Source organism: Mirounga leonina, unplaced genomic scaffold (genome assembly GCF_011800145.1).
Source record: "Mirounga leonina isolate KUSES-001 unplaced genomic scaffold, KU_Mleo_1.0 Mir_127, whole genome shotgun sequence".
Lineage (NCBI taxonomy): Eukaryota > Metazoa > Chordata > Mammalia > Carnivora > Phocidae > Mirounga > Mirounga leonina.
The window spans coordinates 76,149,181-76,176,403 of NW_023270316.1; the positions used below are offsets into that span (position 1 = coordinate 76,149,181).

At 39.0% G+C, this 27,223-nt stretch overlaps 1 protein-coding gene across 3 annotated transcripts in view; it reads left to right on the forward strand.

Annotated features, from left to right (window-relative positions):
* MIPEP (mitochondrial intermediate peptidase) overlaps positions 1-27,223 on the forward strand; it is a 197,430-nt gene that overhangs the window by 101,583 nt on the left and 68,624 nt on the right. For all 3 annotated transcript variants that reach the window (XM_035003685.1, XM_035003687.1, XM_035003686.1), the window contains exons 15-16: positions 11,411-11,485; positions 14,718-14,837. In XM_035003685.1, the coding sequence (XP_034859576.1) occupies positions 11,411-11,485; positions 14,718-14,837 (195 nt within the window). The remainder of the gene's footprint in view (positions 1-11,410; positions 11,486-14,717; positions 14,838-27,223) is intronic.

Consider the following 27,223-nt stretch of genomic DNA (forward strand, 5'->3'; position numbering starts at 1 on the left):
AGATATTTACAATTGTTAGCTCTTCTTGTTGGATAGACCCTTTAAGTAGGATATAGTGTCCTTCCTCATCCCTTATTACAGTCTTTGGTTTAAAATCTAATTTGTCTGATATAAGGATTGCCACCCCAGCTTTCTTTCGGTGTCCATTAGCATGGTAAATGGTTTTTCACCCTCTCACTTTCAATCTGGGGCTGTCTTTGAGTCTAAAATGAGTCTCTTGCAGACAGCATATCAATGAGTCTTGTTTTTTTATCCAATCTGATAGCCTGTGTCTTTTGATTGGTGCATTTAGCCCATTTACATTCAGGGTAACTATTGAAAGATAGGAATTTAGTGCCATTGTATTGCCTGTAAGGTGACTGTTACTGTATATTGTCTGTGTTCCTTTCTGGTCTATGTTACTTTTGGGCTCTCTCTTTGCTAAGAGGACCCCTTTCAATATTTCTTGTAGGGCTGGTTTCATGTTTGCAAATTCCTTTAGTTTTTGTTGTCCTGGAAGCTTTTTATCTCTCCTTCTGTTTTGTTTCGTCTTATGGTATCGCTTATCTCTCGAATTCTGCCCTCGTGGTCCAGTAGTTGTTTATCTCTCTTTTTCTCAGCTTCTTTATTTTCCATCATTTTGTCTTCTATATCACTAATTCTCTCTTCTGCCTCACTTATCCTAGGGGTTAGTGCCCCCATTTTTGATTGCACCTCATTAATAGCCTTTTTGATTTCGACTTGGTTAGATTTTAGTTCTTTTATTTCTCCAGAAAGGGTTTCTCTAGTAACTTCCATGCTTTTTTCAAGCCGAGCTAGTAGTAAATCATCATTCTTAACTCTAGGTCTGACGTTGTACTAATGTCTTTATTGAGTAGGTCCCTGGCAGTTGGTACTACCTCTTGTTCTTTTTGTTGAGGTGATTTTTTCCGTCTTGTCATTTTGTCCAGAGGAGAATAGATGAATGAGAGAACAAAATGCTAACAGGGTAACAAGTCTCCAGAAAATATACTGTAAACAAATCAGAAAATACCTGAAACCGGAGGAAAAGAAATGGAAAGAAAGAAAAAAGAGAAAGATAAAAACAAAGAAAAACAGAACAAAACAAAAAAACCAGAATATATTGAAATATGATCAGGCTGGTGCATAGATCAGTGCCACACACTAGATTTGGGGTGTATTTTGGTCTGTTAGATGAAAGTGCCTCCTAAAATTTTAAAGAAACAAAAACTTATATATGTACAAAAATAAGGGTTGATATGATGAAGGGATGGCATATGACTGTAAAGACGAAAATTATAAAAGATTTTATAAAAGGAATTGATAAGATAAGAAGTTTGTTTAAAAAAAAAGAAGAGGATTAAAAAAATAAAAAAGGGAGAGAATGTGATCAGGCAGGAGACTAGAACAAAGCCATACAGTAGAGATTTACTGTATATTTTGATCTGTTAGAAGAAACTGTATCTCAAAATTTTAAAGAGAGAACAACTTATATATATATGCCAAAAATAAGGGTAACTATTATGAAGTGATAGAATATGACTCTAAAAATGAAAAATAAAAATGTTTTTTAAAAAAGGGGTAAGATGTTGATTCAAAAAGGGAAAAAGAAAAATTAAAAAAAGACAGTTAAAAAAAATTAACTTTGAAAGAGTAAAGAATCATGGTAAAAAAGCCACGGATTCTATGTGCAGTATTCCCCTAGCTCTTGAGTTCTGCCATTCTCATTGATCGGTAAACTTGGTCTTGGCTGGCTGTTCTTGCTGATCTTCTGGGGGAGGGGCCTGTGGCCATGGTTCCCAAATGTCTTTGTCGGAGGTGAAATTGGCCCGCCCTTGCCGGGTGCGGGCTAAGTAATCTGCTCGGGTTTGCTCTCGGGAGCTTTTGTTCCCTGCAAGCTTTCTGTACAGCTTTGGAGGACAAGAGTGAAAATGGCAGCGTCCCAATCTCCGCCCAGAGGATCCGAGAACTCGGGGCCCCCCTCTTCAGTTCGCCCTCAGAGAAAAGCAGTCAGTTACTCCCCTCTCCCTGGTCTCCGGCCGCACTCCATGTTCACCCGGCCTGTGACCGAGTGTTTCTATCTCTGGCACCCGACCCCGTGTGGAGTCTCCAAATCCAGCAGATCCCTGCGGTGTGCTCCTGTGCCTCTCCTCCCGGGGGAGGAAGGGGAGTCTCCCTGGATCTGTTGCCTGTTGGGTCCCTGCTGGAGGAGCAGTGGCCCGATTGTGCCGCGGATCACGGTTTATGGCAACCCCGAGCTGAGAGCCCACGCCTCGGCTCCGTCTCTGCAGCCGGCTTCCCTGCTCTGATACCTGGGAGCTCTGCCTCACTCAGGCACCCCCGGTCTTTTTGTGACCCCAAGTGTCCTGAGACCACACTGTCCTGTGAGGGTTCCACCCCCCGCTTAGCCACTGGAGCGCCGTCCCTCAGCGGAGCCAACTTCTAAAAGTTCCGATTTTGTGTTCTGCGGCTCTATCACTTGCCAGAAGCGGCCAATGGATGCCCCCTCCCCCGCCGTCTATTCCCCTGAATATCACCTCAGATTCACTTCTCCGCACCTCCTACCTTCCAGAAAGTGGTTGCTTTTTTGTTCAGAGAGTTGTTGCTATTCTTTTCTTCGATCTCCTGTTGAGTTCATAGGTGTTCAGAATGGTTTGATCCCTATCCAGCTGAAATCCTGGGACCAGGTGAAATGCAGGTCTTCTCTTACTCCGCCTTCTTGCTCCGCCCCCTCATCTAGGATTTTGATGGATTCCTGTCTCACATTGAGGTCTTTCATCCATTTTGAGTTTATCTTTGTGTATGGTGTAAGAGAATGGTCGAGTTTCATTCTTCTATATATAGCTGTCCAATTTTCCCAGCACCATTAATTGAAGGGACTCTTTTTTCCATGGCATATTTTTTTCTGCTTTGTCGATGATTATTTGACCATCGACTTGAGGGTCCATATCTGGGCTCTCTATTCTCTTCCATTGGTCTGTATGTCTGTTTTTGTGCCAGTACCATGCTATCTTGGTGATCACTGCTTTGTAATATAGCTTGAAATCAGACAACGTGATGCCCCCAGTTTTGTTTTTCTTTTTCAACATTTCCTTGGCAATTTGGGGTCTTTTCTGATTCCATACAAATTTTAGGGTTATTTGTTCCAGTACTTTGAAAAATGCCATTGGAATTTTGATAGGGATGGCATTGAAGGTATATATTGCTCTGGTTAGCATAGACATTTTAACAATGTTTATTCTTCCGATCCATGAGCATGGATTGTTTTTCCATCTTTTTGTGTCTTCTTCAATTTCTTTCATGAGTGTTCTGTAGTTCCTAGAGTAGAGATCCTTTACCTCTTTGGTTAGGTTTATTCCGAGGTATCTTATGGTTTTTGGTGCTATTGTAAATGGAATCGTTTCTCTAATTTCTCTTTTTACAGTTTCATTGTTAGTGTATAAGAAAGCAACTGATTTGTGTGCATTGATTTTGTATCCTGCCACATTACTGAATTGCTGTATGAGTTCTAGTAATTTGGGGGTGGAGTCGTTTGGATTTTCCACATAAAATATCATGTCATCTGCGAAGAGAGAGAGTTTGACTTCTTCTTTGCCAATCTGAATGCCTTTTATTTCTTTTTGTTGTCTGATTGCTGTTGCTAGGACTTCTAGTACTATGTTGAACAATAGTGGTGAGAGTGGGCATCCTTGACGTGTTCCTGATCTTAAGGGAAAGACTCTCAGCTTTTCTCCATTGAGGATGATATTTGCTGTGGGTTTTTCATAGATGGATTTTTATGAACTTGAGGAATGTTCCCTCTGTCCCTATATTCTGAAGAGTTTTGATCAGGAATGGATGTTGTATTTTGTCAAATGCTTTTTCTGCATCAAATGAGAGGACCATATGGTTCTTCTCCCTCCTTTTATAAATGTGTTCTATCATATTGATTGATTTGCGAATGGTGAACCACGCTTGCATCCCGGGGATAAATCCCCACTTGGTCGTGGTGGATGATCCTTTTAATGTATTGTTGGATCCTATTAGCTAGGATTTTGTTGAGGATTTTGGAATCCATATTCATCAGGGATATCGGTCTGAAATTCTCCTTTTTGATGGGGTCTTTGCCTGGTTTGGGGATTAAGGTAATGCTGGCCTCATAGAATGAGTTTGGAAGTTTTCCTTCTGTTTCTATTTTTTGAAACAGCTTCAGTAGAATAGGTATTATTTCTTCTTTGAATGTTTGGTAGAATTCCCCAGGGAATCCCTCAGGCCCTGGACTCTTGTTTTTTGGGAGGTTTTTGATCACTGCTTCAATCTCGTTACTGGTTATTGGCCTATTCAGGTTGTCAATTTCTTCCTGTTTCAGTCTTGGCAGTTTATAGGTTTCCAGGAAGGCCTCCATTTCTTCCAGGCTGCTTAATTTATTGGCATATAGTTGTTGATAATAATTTCCAATAATTGCTTCTATTTCCTTGGTGTTAGTCATGATTTCTTCCCTTTCATTCATAATTTTAATTTGAGTCCTTTCTCTTTTGTTTTGGATAAGTCTGGCCAGTGGTTTATCGATCTGATTAATTCTTTCAACGAACCAGCTTCTAGTTTCATTGATCTTATCTACTGCGTTTCTGGTTTCTATTCATTGATCTCTGCTAATCTTAATTATTTCTCTTCTAATGCATGGCTTAAGCATCGTTTGTTGCTTTTTCTCTAGTTCTTTAAGGTGTAAAGTTACTTGATGAATTCGGGATTTTTCTATTTTTTTGAGTGAGGTTTGGATGGCTATGTATTTCCCCCCTTAGGACCGCCTTTGTAGTATCCCATAGGTTTTGGACCGAAGTGTTTTCGTTCTCATTGGTTTCCATGAATTGTTTTAAGTTCTTCTTTGATTTCCTGGTTGACCCAAACATTGTTGAGCAGAGTGGTCTTTAGCTTCCAAGTATTTGAATTTCTTCCAAATTTTGTCTTGTGATTGAGTTCCAGTTTTAAAGCAATATGGTCTGAGAATATGCAGGGAATAATCTCAGTCTTTTGGTAATGGTTGAGGCCTTATTTGTGACCCAGTACGTGGTCTATTCTGGAGAAAGTTCCGTGTGTGCTCGGGAAGAATGAGTATTCTGTTGTTTTAGGGTGGAATGTTCTGTTTATGTCTATGAGGTCCATCTGGTTCAGTGTGTCATTCAAAGCTCTTGTTTCTTTGTTGATTTTCTGCTTAGATGATCTGTCTATTGCTGAGTGGAGTATTGAGGTCTCCTACAATTAATGTATTATTATGAATATGACTATTTTGGCTAACAGTTGGCTCATGTAGATGGCTGCTCCCATGTTGGGGGCATAGATATTTACAATTGTTAGATCTTCTTGTTAGATAGACCCTTTAAGAATGGTATAGTGTCCTTCTGTGTCTCTAGCTACAGTCTTTAGCTTAAAATCTAATTTGTCTGATAAAGAATTGCTACCCCAGCTTTCTTTTGCGGTCTGTTGGCATGGAAGATGGATCTCCATCCCTTCACTTTCAGTCTGGATGTATCTTTAGGTTCAAAATGAGTCTCTTGTAGACAGCATATGGATGGGTCCTGTCTTTTTATCCAATCTGCAACCCTATGACATTTTATGGGAGCATTTTATGGTTGGAATAGGGTCCCCTACTCCTCCACCATCTTTTCCTCCCCTGACATGCATTTATTAATTTCAATTGACTAAGAGCCAAACTAGATTTTTATTTGTTTTTATTTTTTAAGTTTTTATTCAAATTCCAGTTCATTAACATAAAGTGTAATATTAGTTTCAGGTGTACAATATAGTGATTCAGCACTTCCATACTACATTGAGAGTGATTATTGAAAGATATGAATTAATTGTCATCATGTTGCCTGTGAAGTCCTTGTTTCTATAGATTGTCCCTGTAAATTTCTGTTGTATATCACTCTTGGGCTCTTTCTCCTTTTACAGAACCCTTCTTAATATTTCTTGTAGGGCCAGCTTAGTGGCCACATATTGTTTTAGTTTCTGCCTGTCTTGGAAGCTCTGCATCTCTCCATCCATTCTAAATGAAAGCCTTGCCGGATAAAGTGTTCTTGGCTTCATGTTCTTCTCATTTATTACCCTGAATATGTCTTGCCAGGCCTTTCTGGCTTGCCAGGTCTCTGTGGGTAGGTGTGACGTTATTCTGATGTTCCTCCCTCTGTACGTAAGGACTCTCTTCCCCCTAACTGCCCTTAAGATGATTTCCTTGATTCTAAGATTTGTGAGTTTTACTATTACATGCTGGGGCGTTGGTGTCTTTTCCTTGATCTTGGGAGGAGTCCTCTCTGCCTCTAGGACACGAATGTTTGTTTCATTTCCCAGATTAGGGAAGTTCTCAGCTATGATTTGCTCAAATATATCTTCTAGTCCTCTCTCTCTCTCTCTGCACCCCCTCAGGGATCCCAATAATTCTGTCATTGGAATGTTTCATGGTGTCACTTATTTCTCTGATTCCGTTTTCATGGATTTTGAGTTGTTTCTCCCTGGCCGCCTCTTTTTCCTTCTTTTCTATCAATTGGTCTTCTAGATCACTAATTCATTCTTCTGCCTCACTTACTGTAGGTGTTAGATTACCTAAGTTAAATTGGATCTCATTAATAGCATTTTTAAATTCTGCCAGTTCAGCTTTCATTTCTGCCCTTAGAGACTCTATGTTGCCATTAATCAATTTCTCCATTCTAGCTATTGTCTTCACAACTGCTACCCTGAATTCCATTTCTGACATTTTGGTTATATCTGTATCCATTTGTAAATCTGTGGCAGAAGTCAGTATCTGAGTCTTTCCTATTTTGGGGCTTCCTCCTCCTAGTCATTCTGTTGAGGGGTGGTTGAGGGAGTGTACAGAGTCCAAATTATTGACAACAACCCAAGCAAGATGCACCTTTTTTTTTAGGGACCTTAGGGTTGCTGGCCTCTTGTTCTCCCAGCCTGTGTTCTGGGGGAGGGACCTGCCATGCTGTTACTCAGGCAACCCTGTTTGGGCAGAGTTGCCCTGCCCACTGTGTGGTGGGGGAAATGGGCTCAGTGAAAACCGGTTTTGGGGGGCTTTTGTTCTCTGGCAGCTTTCCCTGGCGGCTTTCTGTGTCTCTTCTGAAAGTCCGAGCAGAAGAGACCGTTTCCAACCCTCTGCCTCAGAACAGAGAGATCGCAGTCTGTTCTTCATAACGTCAGACCGTCTGACCACCCATCCATGGGAGCCCAACACTTGAGTCTCCTCTCGCCAGGCCAGTTCTTCCAGGCCACACTATCTCTGTTTCTGTCTGTGCGTTAAAAACTACAGTGTCTTGGGTTGTGCACCCCTCAGCAGCACTCCCAGTCCTCGTCTCCAGGTCGGGGCACATCTCTTCCTGTTTTGCTTCTAAAACAGCCAGCCCCCCCCCCCCCCCCCCCAGTTCACCCATGTGGCCCTGCCACTCCAGGTTTCATTCCAGGGGGCTGCCCTAAAGTCTTTTCCCCACTGCTATCGGTCTGTGAGTCTGTGCCCAGTCCCCAGTGTGGGAGGCTTTCATACAACGTTGGTGCAGGATCCCGAAGGCTCCCTCCCGCTTCCATTTATCTTCTGATATCTGCCCACAGAATCATGGCTCCCCACTTCATACCTCAAAACCTGCGATATTGTGTTTGTAGAGCTCCAGATATATCTTCTTACATCTCAAGCTGATTTCATGGGTGTTCAGAATGGTCTGGTAGATATCCAACTCAATTCCGGGGACTGGTTGGAATAGGGTCCCCTACTCCTCCGCCATCTTTTCCTCACTTGACATGCATTTATTAATTCCAATCGACTAAGAGCCAAACTAGATTTTTATTTGTTTTTATTTTTTAAGTTTTTATTCAAATTCCAGTTCATTAACATACAGTGTAATATTAGTTTCAGGTGTACAATATAGTGATTCAGCACTTCCATACTACATGTGGTGCTCATCACAACTACACTCCTTAATCTCCCAAACTAAATTTTTTAAAAATCTCTTTACCGAGATGCCTGGGTGGCTCAGTCAGTTAAGTGTCTGCTTTAGGCTCAGGGGAGTCCTGCACCAGGCTCCCTGCTCAGGGGGAGCCTGCTTCTCTCTCTACCTCTCCCCTTCCTTGTGCTCTCTCTTTTTCTCTTTCTCTCTGACAAATAAATAAATCTTTTAAAAAAATATTAAAAAAAAGATTCAACCTGTGCTCTTGATCCTTTCCCCTCCCAACTTCTCTTAAAAAAAAAAATCTCTTTACCTATTTACACTTCACATGATATAAATATATTATTTAATTTGTATTTTGATAATGACTCTTTCCTTTGAACTAGTCTACTAGGATTGTATTCACTTTCTATATGTTTCTGTATATTTTTGGTAAACATTCCTTGAATTTACTACAGTATGTATAGTAGGCCTTGAATACGTAGTTTTTGGTGGGTTTTTTTTTTTTTTGTACTTACCCTTTTATTTTGAAATAATTACAGATTTATGGGAAGTGGCAAAAAATAACACAGAGGTCCCATGTCACCTTTACCAGCAATGGTACTCATTTCCCCCAGCAGTAACATTTTCTGTAACTATAGGATGTGTTTCCTTTTATTACATAATTATTGATGAACTGTTTTTAGCTGTCCCTGTTCTTGCATGATCTCTTTCTTTACATCTTTCGTTTTATTGGAAACCTGACAAGGAAAGAATTAAGCTTCATTAAATTTGTCCCTTTAACGTTTGCCATTTCTGTGTGGGTTTGAATCTCTGAGGTATCGGCCTTGCAATAAGTAGGCGTTATGTTGGGTTTAGCTCTTAGATCCATTACTTGGCATTTCCGTATCATTGTCTACAGAGCAGAAGTAGTAAACCTTTCAAAGATGCCTGATCACTGCTGCGGGCCCTGGGGATGCTTGTTTTCCCGCTAAGCCGGGGCACCTTCCTACCCTCTCCATCGCCCACTGTTGACTTGACGTTCCTCCTCATTCACCTTCTGTTCCCCCATCTGCCTGATCCTGAGTTCTGCCCATACCCCATGCCAGACTGGGATCCCAGGGTTCTCCCAGGGCTGATGATTCTGCACTTCTCAGTGGACCACTCCCCACAACTTTCTCTAACCTTCTTAAGCCTGGGAATCCAGCTCCTCCCACAGCTTCCTGTCTGACCACCCATCCATGGGAGCCCAACACCTGAGCCTCCTCTCGCCAGTGGTCTATGCCACTTCTCCTCCTGCCTGTTCAGGAACCTTGCGCTCTCATCTCATTGTCTCTTCTCCTGTCTACATCTCCAGTCTGTGTCCCTGTAGGGTTCATTGCCATCAGCATTTCTTAAGCTTGCTTGTGCATTTTCCAACCTCAAACAGACTTCTCCCTCCCCCTCTTTGCCTCTGCAGTACTGCCCTTACTCTCTGCACCTCTCTGGCACACTCCTGGAAACAGTGCTGTGTTCTGGGTCTCATCTCCCACTCGGCTCCAGCCCTCTCCCATGGCGCCCCTGCCCCTGGCACTCTGGCAGCTGCTTGCGTTACTGGCGTGTGTCACTGGTACACTAAATATAGCCTCTTGGTTTTTTTCGTAACCCACTTCTGCCTTCCTCCTCTCCAATGTCTATGCTGCAGCCAAAAGAATCTTTTAAAAACACAGATCTAAACTTGTGACTTCTTTGCTTAAAACTCCCCAGTGGCTTACCATGATGCAGAGTCTGAGAGTGGAGACCAGTGTCCCTGCTTGGCTCCTACCTGCCTCTCCAGCCTGCTGGAACCCTGCTTTCCTGCCCATGGCTCCCTCACCACCTACCAAGGAACCTCTTCTGCCCTTCACACACGGGGTTTCTTCTGCCTGGGATGCTTCTTTCTCCCTGCAGCCCATCCCTTTCTCCTTAATGCCTGTTCATTGTGCAAATTTCATGTCTTCGTTAGTTCCTCAGTTAAGCCTTTCTAGGTCATGGCTCTCCTACCGACCTGCACTGCTTTTCTGTCTTAGTACTCATGGTAGTTGTTAACTCTTGTTAAAATTGTGCTTACGTGAGTAATGCCAGCCTGTGAAGCTCATGGGGCCAGGATCCTGTCTGTTTGCCATTTTCTGTCTCCGAGACCTAATACAGTGCTCATCCACAGTACTTTTCATTGTGGAAAAATGAGAAAATGCCATCGTTCCACATGCTTTTTTTTTTTTAATGAAAACAAAACTATTAAAGCTTCGTGAGGCATGAAAAATCCAAGTATAGCACAAGTCCTATCAGCTGAAGATATAATGTAAAGTGAGATTTAAGGAAATTGAACATTCTGATAGAGGCTTTTGGCATATATGACTTAACTAAATCTTGACTTTTTAAAATCCTGTCTGAGGAAATTTTTGTTTTATACAAGATGGCTGCCCCTGGTGTGAGAAAGCCCCAGGCCTTTCACCTGTGTCAGACTCTATACTATACAACCTCCTTCAATCCATGTCTTAACTCCTTAAAATTTCCTTTGTTGCCTGGTATGCCTTTCTTATAGCCAAACGGGAAGAAGAGAGAACAGGCTTTGTCATCTGAGCCTTCATCACGTACTGCTGTAGTCTTTCACTGAAGCCTTTCTTAAATGATCATTCTAGTGTTCATTCATTCCTTCTGGAAATATTTATGGAGTGTCTGCTGTAGTCTGGGCACTCTGAGGGGATACGTGTAAATATGGCAGTGCCCAGTCCCCCTTCCAGCAGACAGCTCACAGTGGTCATTCATGGGTGGTTAATTTACACAACGGTAGTGCTAGGAACCTGCCCCAGGTGTCTTTTATAATGGGTTTCTCTGTAGAGGGGCTTTTAGCTTCATTTAGATTATACATAGAGTTGTATAATGTGGTAGCTATCTTCAATAAACATCAATATTAATGATATTAATGTAGAGTAAGTTGACTGAAGGACTTCCTTGACTACATTATTAGTGTATTTCTAAGTGAATATGTGATGTTATGTGATTAGGCCTAATTAGTCTCAGGAAGGAAGCCTTAAATCAGATAGGGTCATTATACTGAGTTTCCAAGCTCTGCAGTTCTTTCAGGTTGGAAAATAAAAGAATGTGCAATTCATTATTGTGGTTATTTGTTAGGATATCAGTTCAGCTTTAATACTGGCTGACACCATGGATTATCATCTGTTTCTCTGCACTTGACTCCTTTATTCCTATCATCCGTTATTAGATGCACTTAACATTCAACAGAGCACTTGAACAGGCTTTCACTGGTAACAAAGGAACAGAAAAAGCAATCACTTTTACAAAGGTTTTAAACAGATTTTTAAAGATCAACGCCACTATCTTAGTTCCCTGTAGTGCTGTATTTTTCATGTACAAACCCTAATTTAAGTCACTGTGACTAAATTCAGTTATTAATTTTTTCATTTGTTGTCGTTTTTTTAACTGTCCTACTCCATAAGCACACAGTGCAGCAACTCATTAAATAACTTACTCACATATATGTTCTTTTGTTTTTCAAGTCGCTGCCCAAAAATATGGTGTCTCGGCTTTGTGAATCGAAAAAGGTGTGTGCTGCAGCTGATATGCAACTTCAGGTATGTATGTACTTTTGTTCTGAAGTCTTTCAGAGTAATTATTCAAAATAAATATATAACTTTAAATTCTTGCCAGTGCTGCACATTTATTATGATAATCATGCTTCTAAGACATCTTTCATCTGAGTTCAAAGAACTTGACTCAAACTGACTTGTTCAGTCCTCACACCATCCTTGTGAAGTGGATATTAAATAAGGTTATTTCCCATTTTCAGTCGGGAAAATCAAAGCTTGGGAAAGGCACAAAAGGCACGTGACTTCTTCTAAATCATACATTTCAGCAACTATGTTATATTTTATGTCACTTTGTATCTTTTTAAAATTTTGTAGTTTTGACGTGAAGTTTAAACAGTAACGACTGTTAGTTTTAGATAATATTCAAAGCCAGTTTTCTAGGTTTCCAGATACAGACTAGAAAAATCTTATGAACCATCTGGATGTCAGGTCTACATGATATACCAGATGTTTCAGTTACATGTAATTACTGAGATTGTTTATGGAATTCTTACTCTTCATCAGGTCTTGAGAATTCTATAAACACAGCCTAAACACTGTCTTTCATCTCAGGCAATATTCATTTAATAATGATCCAGCTACCCATTTAAAAGTGTGGGCACCATTTAATTGCTCTATGGTTTTGTAAAATTCAGCCCTTATGAACTCTGTTTATGTTGTACCTTAAAATATATATTTGAAGAAAATGTACACTATAGAGAAAACTGTGGATTTATATTTGATTTACATTAATGACTGTGCATATCAATATAATTTTAAAAAGACCTCTGAATTATTTGAAAAAATTAGCATTACTCAGCAAAAGTCTTTTGATTTGCCTGTACCTATAGTGGAAGTCCTACTTTTTTTTTTTTTTTTAAAGATTTTATTTATTTATTTGACCCAGAGAGAGTTAGCGAGAGCAGGAACACAAGCAGGGGGAGTGGGAGAGGAAGAAATAGACTCCCCACGGAGCAGGGAGCCCGATGCAGGGCTCGATCCCAGGACCCTGGGGTCATGACCTGAGCCACAGGCAGACACTTAACGGCTGAGCCACCCAGGACCCCGGAAGTCCTACCTTTTAACAGCCTGGGTTGTGGCTTTCTTTTTGAATATTTGTTCCAAAGATTTTCTTTTAAAATGGAAAACCAACCTTTCCTTCCTTCCACCCTCCAAAAGAATAACCCCCTGAGAGACAGGGGAAGAGAGAGGAGAAGGAGGTGAATTCTTTTTTTTTTTTTTTTTTAAAGATTTTATTTATTTATTTGAGAGAGACAATGAGGTAGAGAGAGAGCATGAGAGGGGGGAGGGTCAGAGAGAGAAGCAGACTCCCTGCTGAGCAGGGAGCCCGACGTGGGACTCAATCCCAGGACTCCAGGATCATGACCTGAGCCGAAGGCAGTCGCTTAACCAACTGAGCCACCCAGGCGCCCCAGAAGGAGGTGAATTCTTGCCAGAAGAGCTCCCTGTGCCAGCTTTCCTATCCCACAATAGTCCCCTTGTACAGTGCCCACAAATAAGGGGGGAAAGGAAATGAATTGTTCCAGGTTTCTAAGGGGGTATACACAGTGTTCTTAAAATTGCAAATTTTTTTTTCTCTTGTGCATTGTTTTAAAAAATAGGCTCCTGTTTTTCTGTGGCTCTAAGGCTGTTGGTCCCAGGTGAGCGTGACTCCCTGGGTGGGCAAATAGGCTCATCACTTTAGAATTTTTTGGTTTATCAGCAAATAAGCATGAATCACATGCACAATTTCATTTATTTCGCTCTGTTTTTATCTTTAAAAAAAGTCATTCCATGTTTATGCCTTTCATTTGTGGAAGGCATAACTATAGGAATGAAACTTTTGAATTCTGACTTGTTTATAGATTGGGAAACAAAAAACAGAAAACAAAACACCTTAGTGGAAGTTAGAATTTAAGTTTCAGTTCTTAATAACTTATTCTCTTAGAATATAGACAAGATGCAGATGAGTAATTTTGGCTCCTCTGATTACTTTATGCATTGTTACTCATTATAGAATTTAGAATTGAAAGAGCTGTATTTAGCTATATGTTTAGATTACCAGTTAGAGTAAGGCAATATTTATATTTAGGAAATGTCTGTATTTTTTTAGGGAAGGTTTAAACTTGACTTATAATTTAGAGCCATAATTCTATATCTAGATGAAGCCAAAAGCTAGAGGTCATTTAAATTTTTTCTTTTATCCAAACTAATCCTCAGTTCTTTTAAGTCAACAGCTGCACATTCTCTACAAATTCCATTTTCAAATCAGAAAGATATATATCAGAAACATAATTGCATGTCAGAATTTTTCTTTTAAAATAAAACAGGTTTTCTACTTCCTTGCTTCAGGTGAACTCCAAACAATGCTAATACTCAAGCCAGATGTTCCAGTGAAAAAGCCCTTTATCTTTACTTCAGATTTGCTCTGTAAAATTTAGTTTTCAGAACTTTGTAAGCAGCAGATTTCATGTTCAAACTAACGCTTTATTCTCCTGTCATGTTTCAATGGCTTGTATCCTCTCCTCAGAGGTGAGTGATCCTCTCTCCCGGTCACCTCCGTAAGACAGAGCTGCCCGCGCATGGCAGCTGCTTCCCTGGTATCTCCCAACACCAGGGGTGGGGGCTGGCTTGGCCGTGGCCCTGGCCCCAGACTGGGCAACAGCTGCACTAGAATTCTTTGTAACATCTGTACTTGCCAGACGACGGATTGCTATTCCTTTTCTTCACCTCGCCCCATCTATTTCATGTTCTGTCCCTTCTCCTCACAAAACTGGGATTCGGACCATTGCATTGCTCCCATTTAAGATACAGCAGGATTCTAGGAAGAAACCAAACAGGATTTACTAGATCCAGAGGGTCACAAGTTGTAATAACTAACTATTATTTCCAACTATATATTTTATGTATATTTATAGATATCTATGGGCCAAATTCCAGTTTTGTGGTCACAAATTTAATTTACTCCATTGTACATAAAGAGTGCCTTATAGATAAGGTTCAAAAATTTTTTAATATCCTTCATCATGAAAAGGTTGAGAGCTTTCCTTTTCATCATCAGCGTGGTCTTAAATGTGGTACAAAATACTTCTCAAGCCATATACACTTAAATTTGTGAATGTTTTCAGCTGGTATGTGTAATTATTATTCTGGTACACTTATATAACACCTTTGGCCCACCACGTCTTAGATGGAAGGATGGACTGCCAAAACTAAGTGGACGTTTTCATCTATCTAGGTCTTTTATGCCACTCTGGATCAGATCTACCATGGGAAGCACCCCCTGAGGACATCAACTACAGACATTCTCAGGGAAACACAGGAGAAATTTTATGGCTTGCCATACGTTCCAAATACTGTGAGTCTTGCATTTTGATTCTGTTGTGTGCCATTGAACGGTCCAGCTAGTGTCTCCGTTAGAGTGAGTAGGTCATGGTCACCTTCCTCTTTGCAGAATTCGAAACCCCTACACATAGGTCAAAGTTTCCTATGGGCAAATGCTAAAAATTGCCTGGCCCATTTAGTATCTCCAACCATCCATTCACATGTGCTTATTTTCTTCCTGTTAGCAGTGTGTTTCTGGATTCCTGGGAAGGTGGGGGTGAAAAAGGTCACTGGAGTTAGTCTGTATTCTTTTTTGTTATTTTCCTATAGTGAGAAAGATGGTTAGTGATATAAGATGAATGTGATTATCAGCCTCTAACCATTTCCATTGCAAGGGAAATTGACATTTATTGAGTACCTTTTTTGTATCAGGAATATATAATATATATTATATATAAGTTTTGCATATCCTATTTCATTTAGTATGGCCAGTCAGCATGGAAAACAGGAGTATTATTACCACTTATTGAGTGATAGGCGCCAGATTCCATCTAGCTGCTTTGCAAGAGAACCTCTAATTTCACTCTCCAACAAGTTAGATAATATCCCCATATTTGGGGCTCATATTGAGGCTCATACGCATTACATGTCTTCTCTAAGACCATTTAGGTTATGTTGGGGTTCATGAAATCATGCTGTTCCATTGCTCCAAGGCTCCTGTAAGGAAGCTGGGTGTGGCGGAGACAGTGTTGGCTGGTGCAGTTAGCAATGCGACCAACACTTATGTTACTCAGAACTCTCAGTTGCAGCTGGTAGAAACCCAACTCCTATTGCTTAAGCTGAAAAGGGAATTTATTGAGTCTTATAACTGAAAGGTGCAAGGGTATATCAGGTAAGTTGGATCTAGTTCTTGCACACTATTGTTCAAAATGTTTTTCTTTCTCCTTTCTTTCCATTTCTCGGGTCTGTCTTTTTTGGGATTTGTTTTGTTCTCATGCAGGCAGCCCTGACAAAGTGGTGTCATGGCTGCTGGTAGGGCCTGGTTTGTATTCTTCCGGCTAGGCCAGTTTGATAGAGAACGAATGTGAAAGTGCTTTGTTAATTGTAATGCCGAATAAATGCTATTACGGTATTGGGTACCATACATGCTAAGAGGCTCATCAGTAAGTGCTAATTGTCCAGTGGATCTTCAGGTCCTGATACTCAGATGTACATGGGAACAGTTCAAATTGACCAGACAAGTAAAGTAACAGTGTATTTTATCTTCATAATACTTATCAATACTTATCAATAGCTTTGGTTGTCTTAGAAGCTTAATCATCTGCTTCAGATAGATAATGCTAGTCATACTACATACCTATTTTTGACCTTCTGTGTAATTTATTGTTTTAATGCCATGTATTATTGAACTCTGGATTATCTATATTAGTGAAAATTTGTGGTAATGAGAATAAGCTAACTATTCTTCAGTGGAATAAATCATAATAACAATTACCTAGGTTTAATAGCTTTTTCCAGTTTACAGAACACTGCCTGATTCATGTGCTGTTGTGCTTATGTGTTTTTGTGCTCAGTTTATAGTCCTCTTTGCTTAGTTTTAAAATGGATGTGACTTAAACTTTGTGTAGTCATAACATGCCCAGAAAGTGGTAAAGTCATAGGAAGGCCAAAATTAGGAGGAGCTGAGAAGCTTTCCTACGTGGTAGAACTTGAGCTTGGCCAAGCTGCTTGTCCCCCAACCCTACCTTTCTTTTTCTTAGGTTATATAGTGATGTAGCTCTATCTCTCCTTAGAAGAGAACTCAAACTTCCCTACCATCCAGGGTTCTTTTGTGCAATAAATAAATATACAAAGATGAGATAAGAGTGGGAACCAAATTCTGAATCAACTATCAGTAAATTATTTTTAATTTAAAAACGATGATGTTAGTAAGCCCACTATCCTGGTCCTACTTCCTTTTGATAAAATACAAAGATTTATCTTTTCACTGGGATTGTTTTCCTTGTTTATTGTCAGTAGCCATAGCCCTTTGAGTACGTTGTTTTGAGGGGTCTTTAGAAGAAGCATAGCTACATTTAGAGAAGAAAGATTCTTTTAAGGCTTGTCTTTTTTTTTTAAATAAAAAGGGCTTGTTTAGGTTTGCATAAATATTTTATTCTTCCTACTTAAAAACTTCTGCATTTCCTCATTCAGTTCATCATTAAACTTACACCAAACATTTCCATAAAGAATAAGTTGAGGATGCTCATTGGAATTCTTCAGTGCAACATTCATTAGGGCAATAAGACAAGGAAAAGAAAAAATATAAGCATTAGAAAGGAAGTAACAAAACTGTCATTATTTGCAGATGATTTATTGTTTGCTGAGAAAATCCAAAGTATGTATAGGTAAATTAGTGAAATTAATGAGAAGTTAGCAACTTTTCTGGATGAAGAATATATAAAAATTAATATTCCATCTCTCTTTATCATCAACAAACTGAAAAGCAGTTTTAAAGATACCATTGTGGAAATAAAAAGTATGAGGTACCTACTAAAAAAATCTAAAATAAGAACAAATATTATTAAGATGTCTATACTACCCAAAGCAATCTATGGATTTAATGCAATCCCTATCAAAATGCCACCAGCATTTTTCAGAGCTAAAAAAACCATCCTAAAATTTGTATGGAACCACAAAAGACCCCAAATAGCCAAAACAATCCTGAAAAAGAGAGCAAAGCTGGAGGCATCACAATTCCAGACTTCAAGTTATATTATAAAGGTGTAGTCATGAAGACAGTATGGTACTGGCACAAAAACAGACACATAGATTGATGGAACAGAATAGAAAACCCAGAAATGAATCCACAACTCTGTGGTCAACTAATCTTCAACAAATCATGAAAGAATATTCAGTGGGAAGAAGACAGTCTCTTCAACAAATGGTGTTGGGAAAATTGGATAGCCACATGCAGAAGAGTGAAACTGGACCACTTTCTTACACCATATACAAAAATAAATTCAAAATGGATGAAAGACCTAAATGTGAGACAGGGAACCATCAAAATCCTAGAGGAGAACACATGCAGTAACCTCTTTGACCTTGGCCATTGCAGCTTCTTACTAGGCATGTCTCCTGAGGCAAGGGAAACAAAAGTAAAAATAAGCTACTGGGACTTAATCAAAATAAAAGACTTCTTGCACAGTGAAGGAAACAATCAACAGATAAAAGGCAGATATTTGCAAATGATATGTCTGATAAAAGGTTAGTATCCAAAATATATAAAGAACTTACAATGTTGAACACCCAAAAACCAAATAATCCAGTTAAAAAAATGGTCAGAAGACATGAATAGATATTTTCTAAGGAAGACATCCAGATGACAGACACATGAAAAGATTCACAACAGTCACTCATCAGGGAAATACAAATCAAAATTACAATGAGATATCACCTGTGAGTTGGTTACCCACTTAGTCAGAATGGCTAAAATGAACAATGCAGGAAACAACAGGTGTTGGCAAGGATGTGGAGAAAGGAGAACCTTTTTACGCTGTTGGTGGGAATGCAGACTGGTACAGCCACTGTGGAAAACAGTATGGAGGTTCCTCAAAAAGTTAAATATAGAACTACCCTATGATCCAGCAATTGCATTACTAGGTATTTACCCAAAGGATATAAAAGTACTGATTTGAAGGGATGCATGCACCCCGATGTTCATAGCTGGAAAGAGGTGAATGTCCGTCAATTGATGAATGGATAAAGAAGGTGTGGTATATACACACAATGGAATATTACTCAGCCATCAAGAAGAATGAAATCTTGCTATTTGCAATGACACAGGTGGAGCTAGAGGGTATAATGCTAAGTGAAATAAGTCAGAGAAAGACAAGTACCATATGATCTCAAGAAACAAAATATATATATATATATATATATATATATATGAATACCATATGTTTAAGAAACAAAACAGATGAACATGGTGGGAGAAAAAAGGAAGCAAACCGGGAAACAGACTCTTAACTATACAGAACAAACTGAAGATTATTGGAGGGGAGGTGGGCGGGGGGAATGGGTTAAATAGATGGTGGGGAGTAAGGAGTGCATTTGCTGTGATGAGCATGGGGTGTTGCATGTAAGTGTTGAATCACCATATTGTACACCTGAAGCTAATATTACACTGTATGTTAACTAACTGGAATTTAAATAAAAACTTGAAAAAAAATCTAAAATAGAAAGTGTATTATCTTTATTTTTAAAATCCTAAGTAAGTGAGGAATTGAACCATATTTATAGATAAGATTTAATACCAAAAAGATATTAATTTTTTTCTCCAATTAATGTATTATTCTCTAATTAATTTAATGTAATTCTATTGGTTTGTTTGTTTGACCCTGTACAGTTTTATATGGAAGAGCAATGGCCCAAGAATAGCGAGGGCAAGTTTGAAGAATAGCAGCAAGTTGGTAGACTTGCCCACTTGGGATTAGTGTCCAAATAAAGCAGTAGGAGCTGAGGCAGTGTAACACTGGTGTGGGATGGACGAATAGAACAGTGGAACAAAGCCAGGAGCCCAAATGTGGCCTCAACACATGTATGGACTCCTGAGCCTAAGCTGGTGGCCGTGTAGATCTGTGGGCCAAGAAGAGACTAGTCTTTTTTAAAAATGGTGCTGTAAGGATTGATCATCCATATGGATAAGATGAAACTTGTATCTTGGTTTCATTCTGCACACAAATATAAAGTGGGTTGAAGACCCAAATGTGAGAGGTAAAGCTTTAAATTTTTAGAAGATAATACAAAAGAATGTCCTTCTGATTGCTCCTTTTTTACTTATTCAGACTATTTTATATCTTATTTACAGTATAAAAGGCATTAACCATAAGGCAACACTGATAAATTCAACTGTATGGAAATTCGAATCTTCTGTTTATCAAAAGAAATGTAAAAAATAGTGAAAGGAAAGCTACAGACTGGAAGTAGATATTTTCAGCACCTATAACTGGGATATTTTTCTTTCTTTCTTTCTTTCTTTCTTTCTTTCTTTCTTTCTTTTCTTTCTTTCTTTCTTTCTTTCTTTTTCTTTCTTTCTTTCTTTCTTTCTTTTCTTTTTATTGTAAAAAAAAAAAAACCCACATAAGGAGTATTTTTGAAGTGCTTTGAATGGGCAAAAGGCATAGATGTGCAGTGAGCCATATAAAATGACCTCCATATTCATCAGTGACTGCTAATTCAAACCATATTAGGATAGCATCCTAGTCTCACCAGTTTGGCAAAAAAATACGACAGTTGACAGTACCCACTGTTGACAAGGGTGTGGAGTCACAGGTGCTCTTACCTGTGTGGGTAGGAGTGCACATTTGGTGTGACCACTTTGGAAAACAGTTGGGCATTATCGTTAAAGCTGAAGATGAACATTCCCTATGACCCAGCAACACAACTCATATATCCAACCTGAGGAAGTGTTGTCTTGTTAAGAATAGGAAGGTTTATAACAGCACTGTTTGTACACAGATAAAAAGAAAGAAGTGGAATTCTGGAAAGAACCCAAGTGACTGTCAATGGAAAATGGGTAAATACTTTGTGTCATATTCATTGACTGGAATACTATTCAGTGGAAATTGAGGGAGACAGGCACAATTGAATTTAACAGGCACGATGTCAAGTAAAAAAAAAGGGTTCCAGAAGAATTAAACTGTGTACATTTTTTTTTAAACTGTGTACATTTATAATGACGTTCAAAATCATGCAAAACTAAGTTCATTATCATAGGTAAATACATAAGCAGTAAAACTATTAAGAAAAGTGAAAGAATAGTAAGCACAAAATTCAGATGGTGTGTACCTCTGGAACAACGGATGGGATCATAGAAGTCTTAGAAGTATCTTATTTCTTAAACTCAGTAGTGGGTATAACACTGATAGTTTCATCATTCTCCCTATCTTAGTAGTATGTAGTAGGAAATGAGTATGTAGAAAATATTTCTAAGTCTTAAGAGGTTATTTTGGCTGCAACATATGTGGTAAAGAATGGACTTAGGGAGACCAGTTGGGAAGTTACTCAGGCGCCAGGATAGAGTTGGTGGCTTGAACTAGGAAAGTGGCTATGGAGAAGGTAAGATTGAAGTGGGCAGGAGAACAGCGTAGAAGACAGAATCCATAAGACGAGGTAGGCTGGGTGTGGACGTGGAGGTAATGGAAAATGACTGCGGGTTTATCGTGAGTATCGACCGGGGAGGGGGACTTCAGAGCATCCTGCCTTGCAGGCTGAAAGAGTGACAGTTTTCCTATAAACTTATCTCCAGGAACTGTTTCTCTCAAATGAATCCTTTTATTCCCTCAAATGAAACCCTGAGAAAAGGAGAAAATAATTTAAACAACAACGTACAGAGTATTTGTAATGTTGATAGAGACTGCACAAATTATATGTATGTAATGTGGTCTAAACTTTTAGATGGTGATTATATATGTGTCTATATTAACGTCTCCCTAAGTGCATTAATAGCTCTTCTTGGGAATAAAGCATCCCATCAGTTATGTTTGAGAAGTACTCATTTAAATAATGTTAAATGGGCTTCTCTGCTGCAGGGCTTCTCAGCATCTGCAATGAGCTAATGAACATTATGAGTCTCTCATGCTGTGTTCCCAAGCTTGCTGACCATGAAAGTCTTCCTGGTTCATTTCTAGGCATTAGCCCCATGTAGGTCATATTTTAGCAAACTCTGCACTTATGCAACTATTTGACAGGGGAAGCTCCATTAATAATTCTGCAATAAATAATGGGTGCTTATTTTTCAAGTGAATAAATAGCCTTATTATGTCAGCAATTTGTTAATATTTATGAGAGAGCTAAGTACTCTGTATAATATATGGATGAATTTAATTTGTAATTGTCTTGCTATTCTAACAGTAGTTTGCTAGGGACCCAAAAAGCTCTTGCTCAGTTGTAGAGGGCAACTTTACAGTATGTACCAATAGGCTAGTCTTCTACTGTTACCACTTTTATTCTATTCAGAGCATAATGTTTTGTTTTTATATTAATGACCATCTCTTCTCAGAATGATTGTGTATCTCCCCCACTATCTATTCAGAGAGTAGAAAATGCTGTATTTATTTTTATAATACTCCAATACACGGGAGCAGTTGAGAGACAGTCATGTCAAGGAGAGTCTGGGGCGAAATCTTTCTCTAGCCTTATGATCCTTCAGTTCTGGCCTCGTGAGTATTTTTCAAGTTCAGAGCATGAACAACTGACTCTGCTGATAGACTGCAGTTTTCCAAGATTTGTTAATGACTCATTTGTATCTCACTTGTTTGAACTAATTTTGTAGGTTTGTGAACTTAGTTGGTAAAGCTGCATCTCGCATGCAGCTCTCCTGGGAGGAACAGTATTCTCTAAATCAGTCTTGCTGCCAGTGAGACCTTCTTTGTCCTTTACCCACCTCATGTTGAAAACAGTGATGTGGGGGTGCCTGGGTGGCTCAGTCTGTTAAGTGTCTGATTCTTGGTTTTGGCTCAAGTCATGATCTCATGGGTCCTGGGATCGAGCCCCGAGTCTGGCTCCCCTCTCAGTGGGGAGCCTGCTTGAAGATTCTCTCCTTTTTCCCCCTGCCCCACTCACGTGCACATACTCTCTCTCAAATAAATAAATAAGTCTTAGAAAAAGGAGAAAAAGAAAACACTGATGTGTACAGAACAAGAAAGTTCCCAGCACCTGTCTTTATTTCATGAGAATATCATAATAATATGTCTGAGAAGATTATCTTTCTTGTCCATTTTAATTTAAAATTTCCTGTCTTGATTAAAGCTAAAATAAAAGAATATTTTAGGAAAGCACTTACTGGGATTGAACGACATGTTGATCTCTGGTCATTATTGGTGTGAGAACAAACACCAACAAAGAGTGTGAAAAGAAGGCATGTTTCTTGTGAATATTATTCCTTCCACATTGAAAAGCTCCAGTTTTTTAAATCCAGTAACAAACTCATGACAGCCCAGTATTACACTGAGTGCCAGTGGCACATGAGTTGCACTTTACTTGAGGTAGGGGAGCCGGGAAGGTGTCTGATCTCCACACATTGCTTGCCTCCTTATCTGTTTGGGTGGGCGTGTGCTGCAGGCTTCAGGGAGTATACCTGATTGGCTTCCACCTGCTCAAGGTACATCATTTCCAAAAGGCTTCTGCCACTGGAGACTGATTTCTATTAAGACTTATGTTTATGATGTCTAATTATATGGAAGAGATCTATATAATTCGTACTAAGTGTAATTATCTATAGTATAGCTTCTTATAAGAAGAGCTGGAAGTTGTGCTAAATTTAGTCATATATCAAAGAGTAAACACTCTTTTGTTATGTAGCATAAAGAAAACCATTTCCAAATCCCAATTTACATATTTGTACTCTAATTCAATTATGTTACTTATATTATTATAGATAACATTTGTAAATTATTTTTAACAATTGATATATTTATAATATATATTTTTATTAAGTGCCTACTGTATGTCATACACTGCCTAGGAGATGGGAATATAGTGTGGATGAAACAGACCAAAATCCTTCCCTCAGGGAACCTATATTAGCAATGGCTTATTTGGGGGTATGTATACATAATTACCATTCTGTCTGGCTGTCCGCCAAACATTTCATTATTAAGCAAAATATTTTTTGAGCCCCTCAAATTGCTTTGTGAGCAGATGGACTGAACATAAAAGCTGAAAGATTGGGACATTTTGAAGCATAATACAGCTAATACAAAGGATATGTTGAGACCCTGATTTTTTCAAAGGGGGGGCTTTGTACCTGAAATATTCATGAGAAAAAGAGGGGCCTTTTGTTTTTTCATTGGGTTCTGACATTCTTCCTCACCCTTGCTGATGTGGTGACTCTGCATCAGTAAGAATTTGTGCACGTGTAGATCTGGCCAGCCACCTGGAGGTCAAGCAAAAATTAACAGGTGGCTAGGAAGACTAGAGGAGTGGTTTAGGGGCTCGGGTGGGCCATCAGACAGAGCTGGGGATGTGGTGTATTGATAGGTTGGGAGGTGAGAGAAGAGAAGAGGAATGGGGAATGATCTGAAGGAGGCCATCTGTGGGGCTGGGGGACCAGGAGGACATTGAGTGGAACATGGAATACAGGAGGGGTATTTATGGCATGAGGGGTGCAAAGATGTTGAGTACAGTTTGAAGTGACGGTAGAATATCCAAGTGGAGATGCCTGTGAACAGCAGTTGGATCAATGGGTCTGAAGACCAGAAAATAAATCAAGGCTGGAGCTATATAGATTTGAAAGATCTTCACCCCAAAGAGATAGAGATAGAGAGAGAGAGAAAACTATAAGCTATGGTCACAGACAGCGTTGAGCAGGGAGAACTTGCTGAGTAAGATGAAGGGAAATTCAGAAGACTCGGGAATATTTCAGCAGTGGACACACAGTAGATCAGCCAGTGTGGTTGGAGAAGATCTAATTGGAACAGCTTTTTTTCAAGTACCAGCAAAAACCAAAATTTTAAAATACTATTTTCTGGGGGTGCCTGGGTGGCTCAGTCGTTAAGCGTCTGCCTTCGGCTCAGGTCATGATCTCAGGGTCCTGGGATCGAGCCCTGCATTGGGCTCCCTGCTCAGCGGGAAGCCTGCTTCTCCCTCTCCCACTCCCCCTGCTTGTGCTCTCTCTTGCTGTGTCTCTGTCAAATAAATAAATAAAATCTTAAAAAAAAATTTAAAATACTGTTTTCTGTTTCTGCTACTACAATTACAACAATATAATGCTCTGCTCTTTTCTATTATTTCCGGGTTACATTGACTGTATGGTAGCTTGGAATATTGTTTATAGAGCATTTATTTTGGATGTGTGTTCTGAGTTCCCAAATAACAGACTAATAAATAAACTTTTAGCATACAATTTATGTGTAATTTGAGGGCTTCCCATCTTGAAATTGCTCAATTTTTACAGCCGATTCTTAAGCTGACATTGGTGTTGTCATGATAATACGTGTGAAGGAAAGTAACCTCTAAGTTACCAGTTGGGAGATGGAATGCAACCAGTGGTAAACCCAGTTGTTTATATAGTGTGCTCATCCCAGATTAACTTTCAAACAGACCTCTTAACCATGTGGAAGGCTGGAAATAGGGAGATGAAATCAATATAATGGAAGATTGCAGAGAGATTTTGAAAGTACTTTTACCATATTTATTTTTCTGTATGGAGTTTTGTGTTATTTTCTTTTAAGTCTCAAAAAGAAGAAAAACAAAACACCCACTATGAGAAAATGGCCTTGCTACATACAATTTGGGTGTGAAGACTTTGATTTATTGCTTTTAGGGCTTATTTTCTTTCCTATTTACTTGGTAACCAATTTTGAAGGGCTTCTTTCTTCAAAATATATAAGTGAGTGTATAAGGGTATCTGAATAGAAATTCTTATAGATATCTGACATATGTGCATTCAAAGAGTTTAAAAATTATGCTTTAAAAGTTTTAATTTTAAGTGTATATTTCAAAGGTTTTCATAAGAGATTTCATAACTTTAAAATTATATTACAGCTTATTGATCTTGTAGAACCAAGTGTTGATGATTTTATATTAAAAGCTTTAATTTTAGAAAAACTGGTAAATCATGAAGATAAGCTCTTAAGGGATTTCTACCATCTAGATTAAAATGGCAATCAGATTTTTCCCCATTATTTTTAAGGTAAGCCTGATAAGAGAAACTGATCACGTAGGAGTCTTTATGTAGAACTCTGAGGTCTGCTTTTGACCTTTGCTATTCTTAACCTCACACTTGTTCAGATGTTGGTGTAAAAAATGGCATAAGGTCCCTTTTTTTTTTTTTTTTTAAGATTTTATTTATTTATTCATGAGAGACAGAGACAGAGAGAGAGAGGCAGAGGGAGAAGCAGGCTCCCAAGGAGCAGGAAGCCCGATGCAGGACTTGATCCCAGGACCCTGAGATCATGACCTGAGCCGAAGGCAGACACTTAACCATCTGAGCCACCCAGGCGCCCAGGTCCCTTTTTTTAATGTGAAAAAAAAAAAATGCTGTCCATTAAACAATAGAACTATAGCTCCTGGGTGGTTAAAAGTTCATTATTCTTTCTCCAAAGAATTCAACCTAAATCATTTAATAAAAATCTTCATTCCTCCTATTCATTTATTTTTTTTTCTTCCTGGGGCAAAAATTCTACTTCCCTCCTATTCTTCCACGCCAGCTCTTGTACAAATGGAAAAACTCTTCCGTGAAGTGAAGGTACTGCTCACGTTGCACGAATTTGGAGTATTTGGTGTTGCTAAGCAAATGTTAGATTAAACAAAACAATATTTATTTTTTGCTTTCTCTTAAATACAAAGACCATATGGTGCATATCTAAAAAAACCTAAGTAGTTAATTGCATGTTAAATTCCTTTCCTCTTTGGCTGCATAAACAACTGAAAAAATATTTACCTTCTCTGTCATGCTAGATTTATTTACGACTTTGTAACTAAAACACAGAAGTGTTATAAATTGAAACTTTAATCTCATGATTGACTCATTTTCTAAAAATTTATATGGTTTCAGTTTGTGGGACAGCTGCAACTCTAGATTTCACTGATTTAAAACGGGAGGAAATTATAGGACTACCCTGGTTGTTTTTATAATAGAGTCCTTTAAGCCAAGTCACTGGCTTTTATTTTTGTCTTGGTTTTCATGAACAGAGCTACACTTTTTTTTCCCCTGAAAATTTACATAAGTTAAATATAATGAAATAAAAATCCAGGATATTAAGTTTTTTCTATACCAGGTAAACTGTATATTTTAAATGATGCACGTGTGTCTTTTAGATTTTAGGCAGTTTACATTTCAGGAAGCTTCTTCTCTAGTATTCTCTAAGGTAAATCATATTCTTAACCACCATGAATGTGAGCTGTGAGCGTTACATTACATTACATTACATTAGTAATGTAAGGAAGCCTCCCGTTGAGTGATATTAATTTTACATTTTAATTTTATTTTGAGTAAGAAGATGTGCACATGCCTAAAAATCATAAGATATAAAAGTCTCCCAGTGTAACGTTTCCGCTATACTCTGGCCCCCTGGCCCTTGGACCCTTTCCTTAGAGGTACCCGGTGTTAACTCTTGTTTCTCCTATACTGACCTGAAGTTGAAATCACTTCTGTTTGATATAAAGATACATCAAATCTGCAGTCTCGGTAACAACATTCCTCACTCTCTTCCTGCCTTCTCTCCCCAGGTAAGCTGACTCTAGCCTGGGCAATTACAGTTCTCGTAATGAGTACCCCCTTACCTACTTTCCCTCTCTCATATCCACACAGCTATCAGTGAGATCTTTTCTGAATATTGATTATGACACCCATCCCCTTAAAACCCTTCAGTTCCTTCCATGGCTCTTAAGCTAAAGGCCAGACCTGTGTGGCCCATGGGTTCCTGTGTGGTTGGG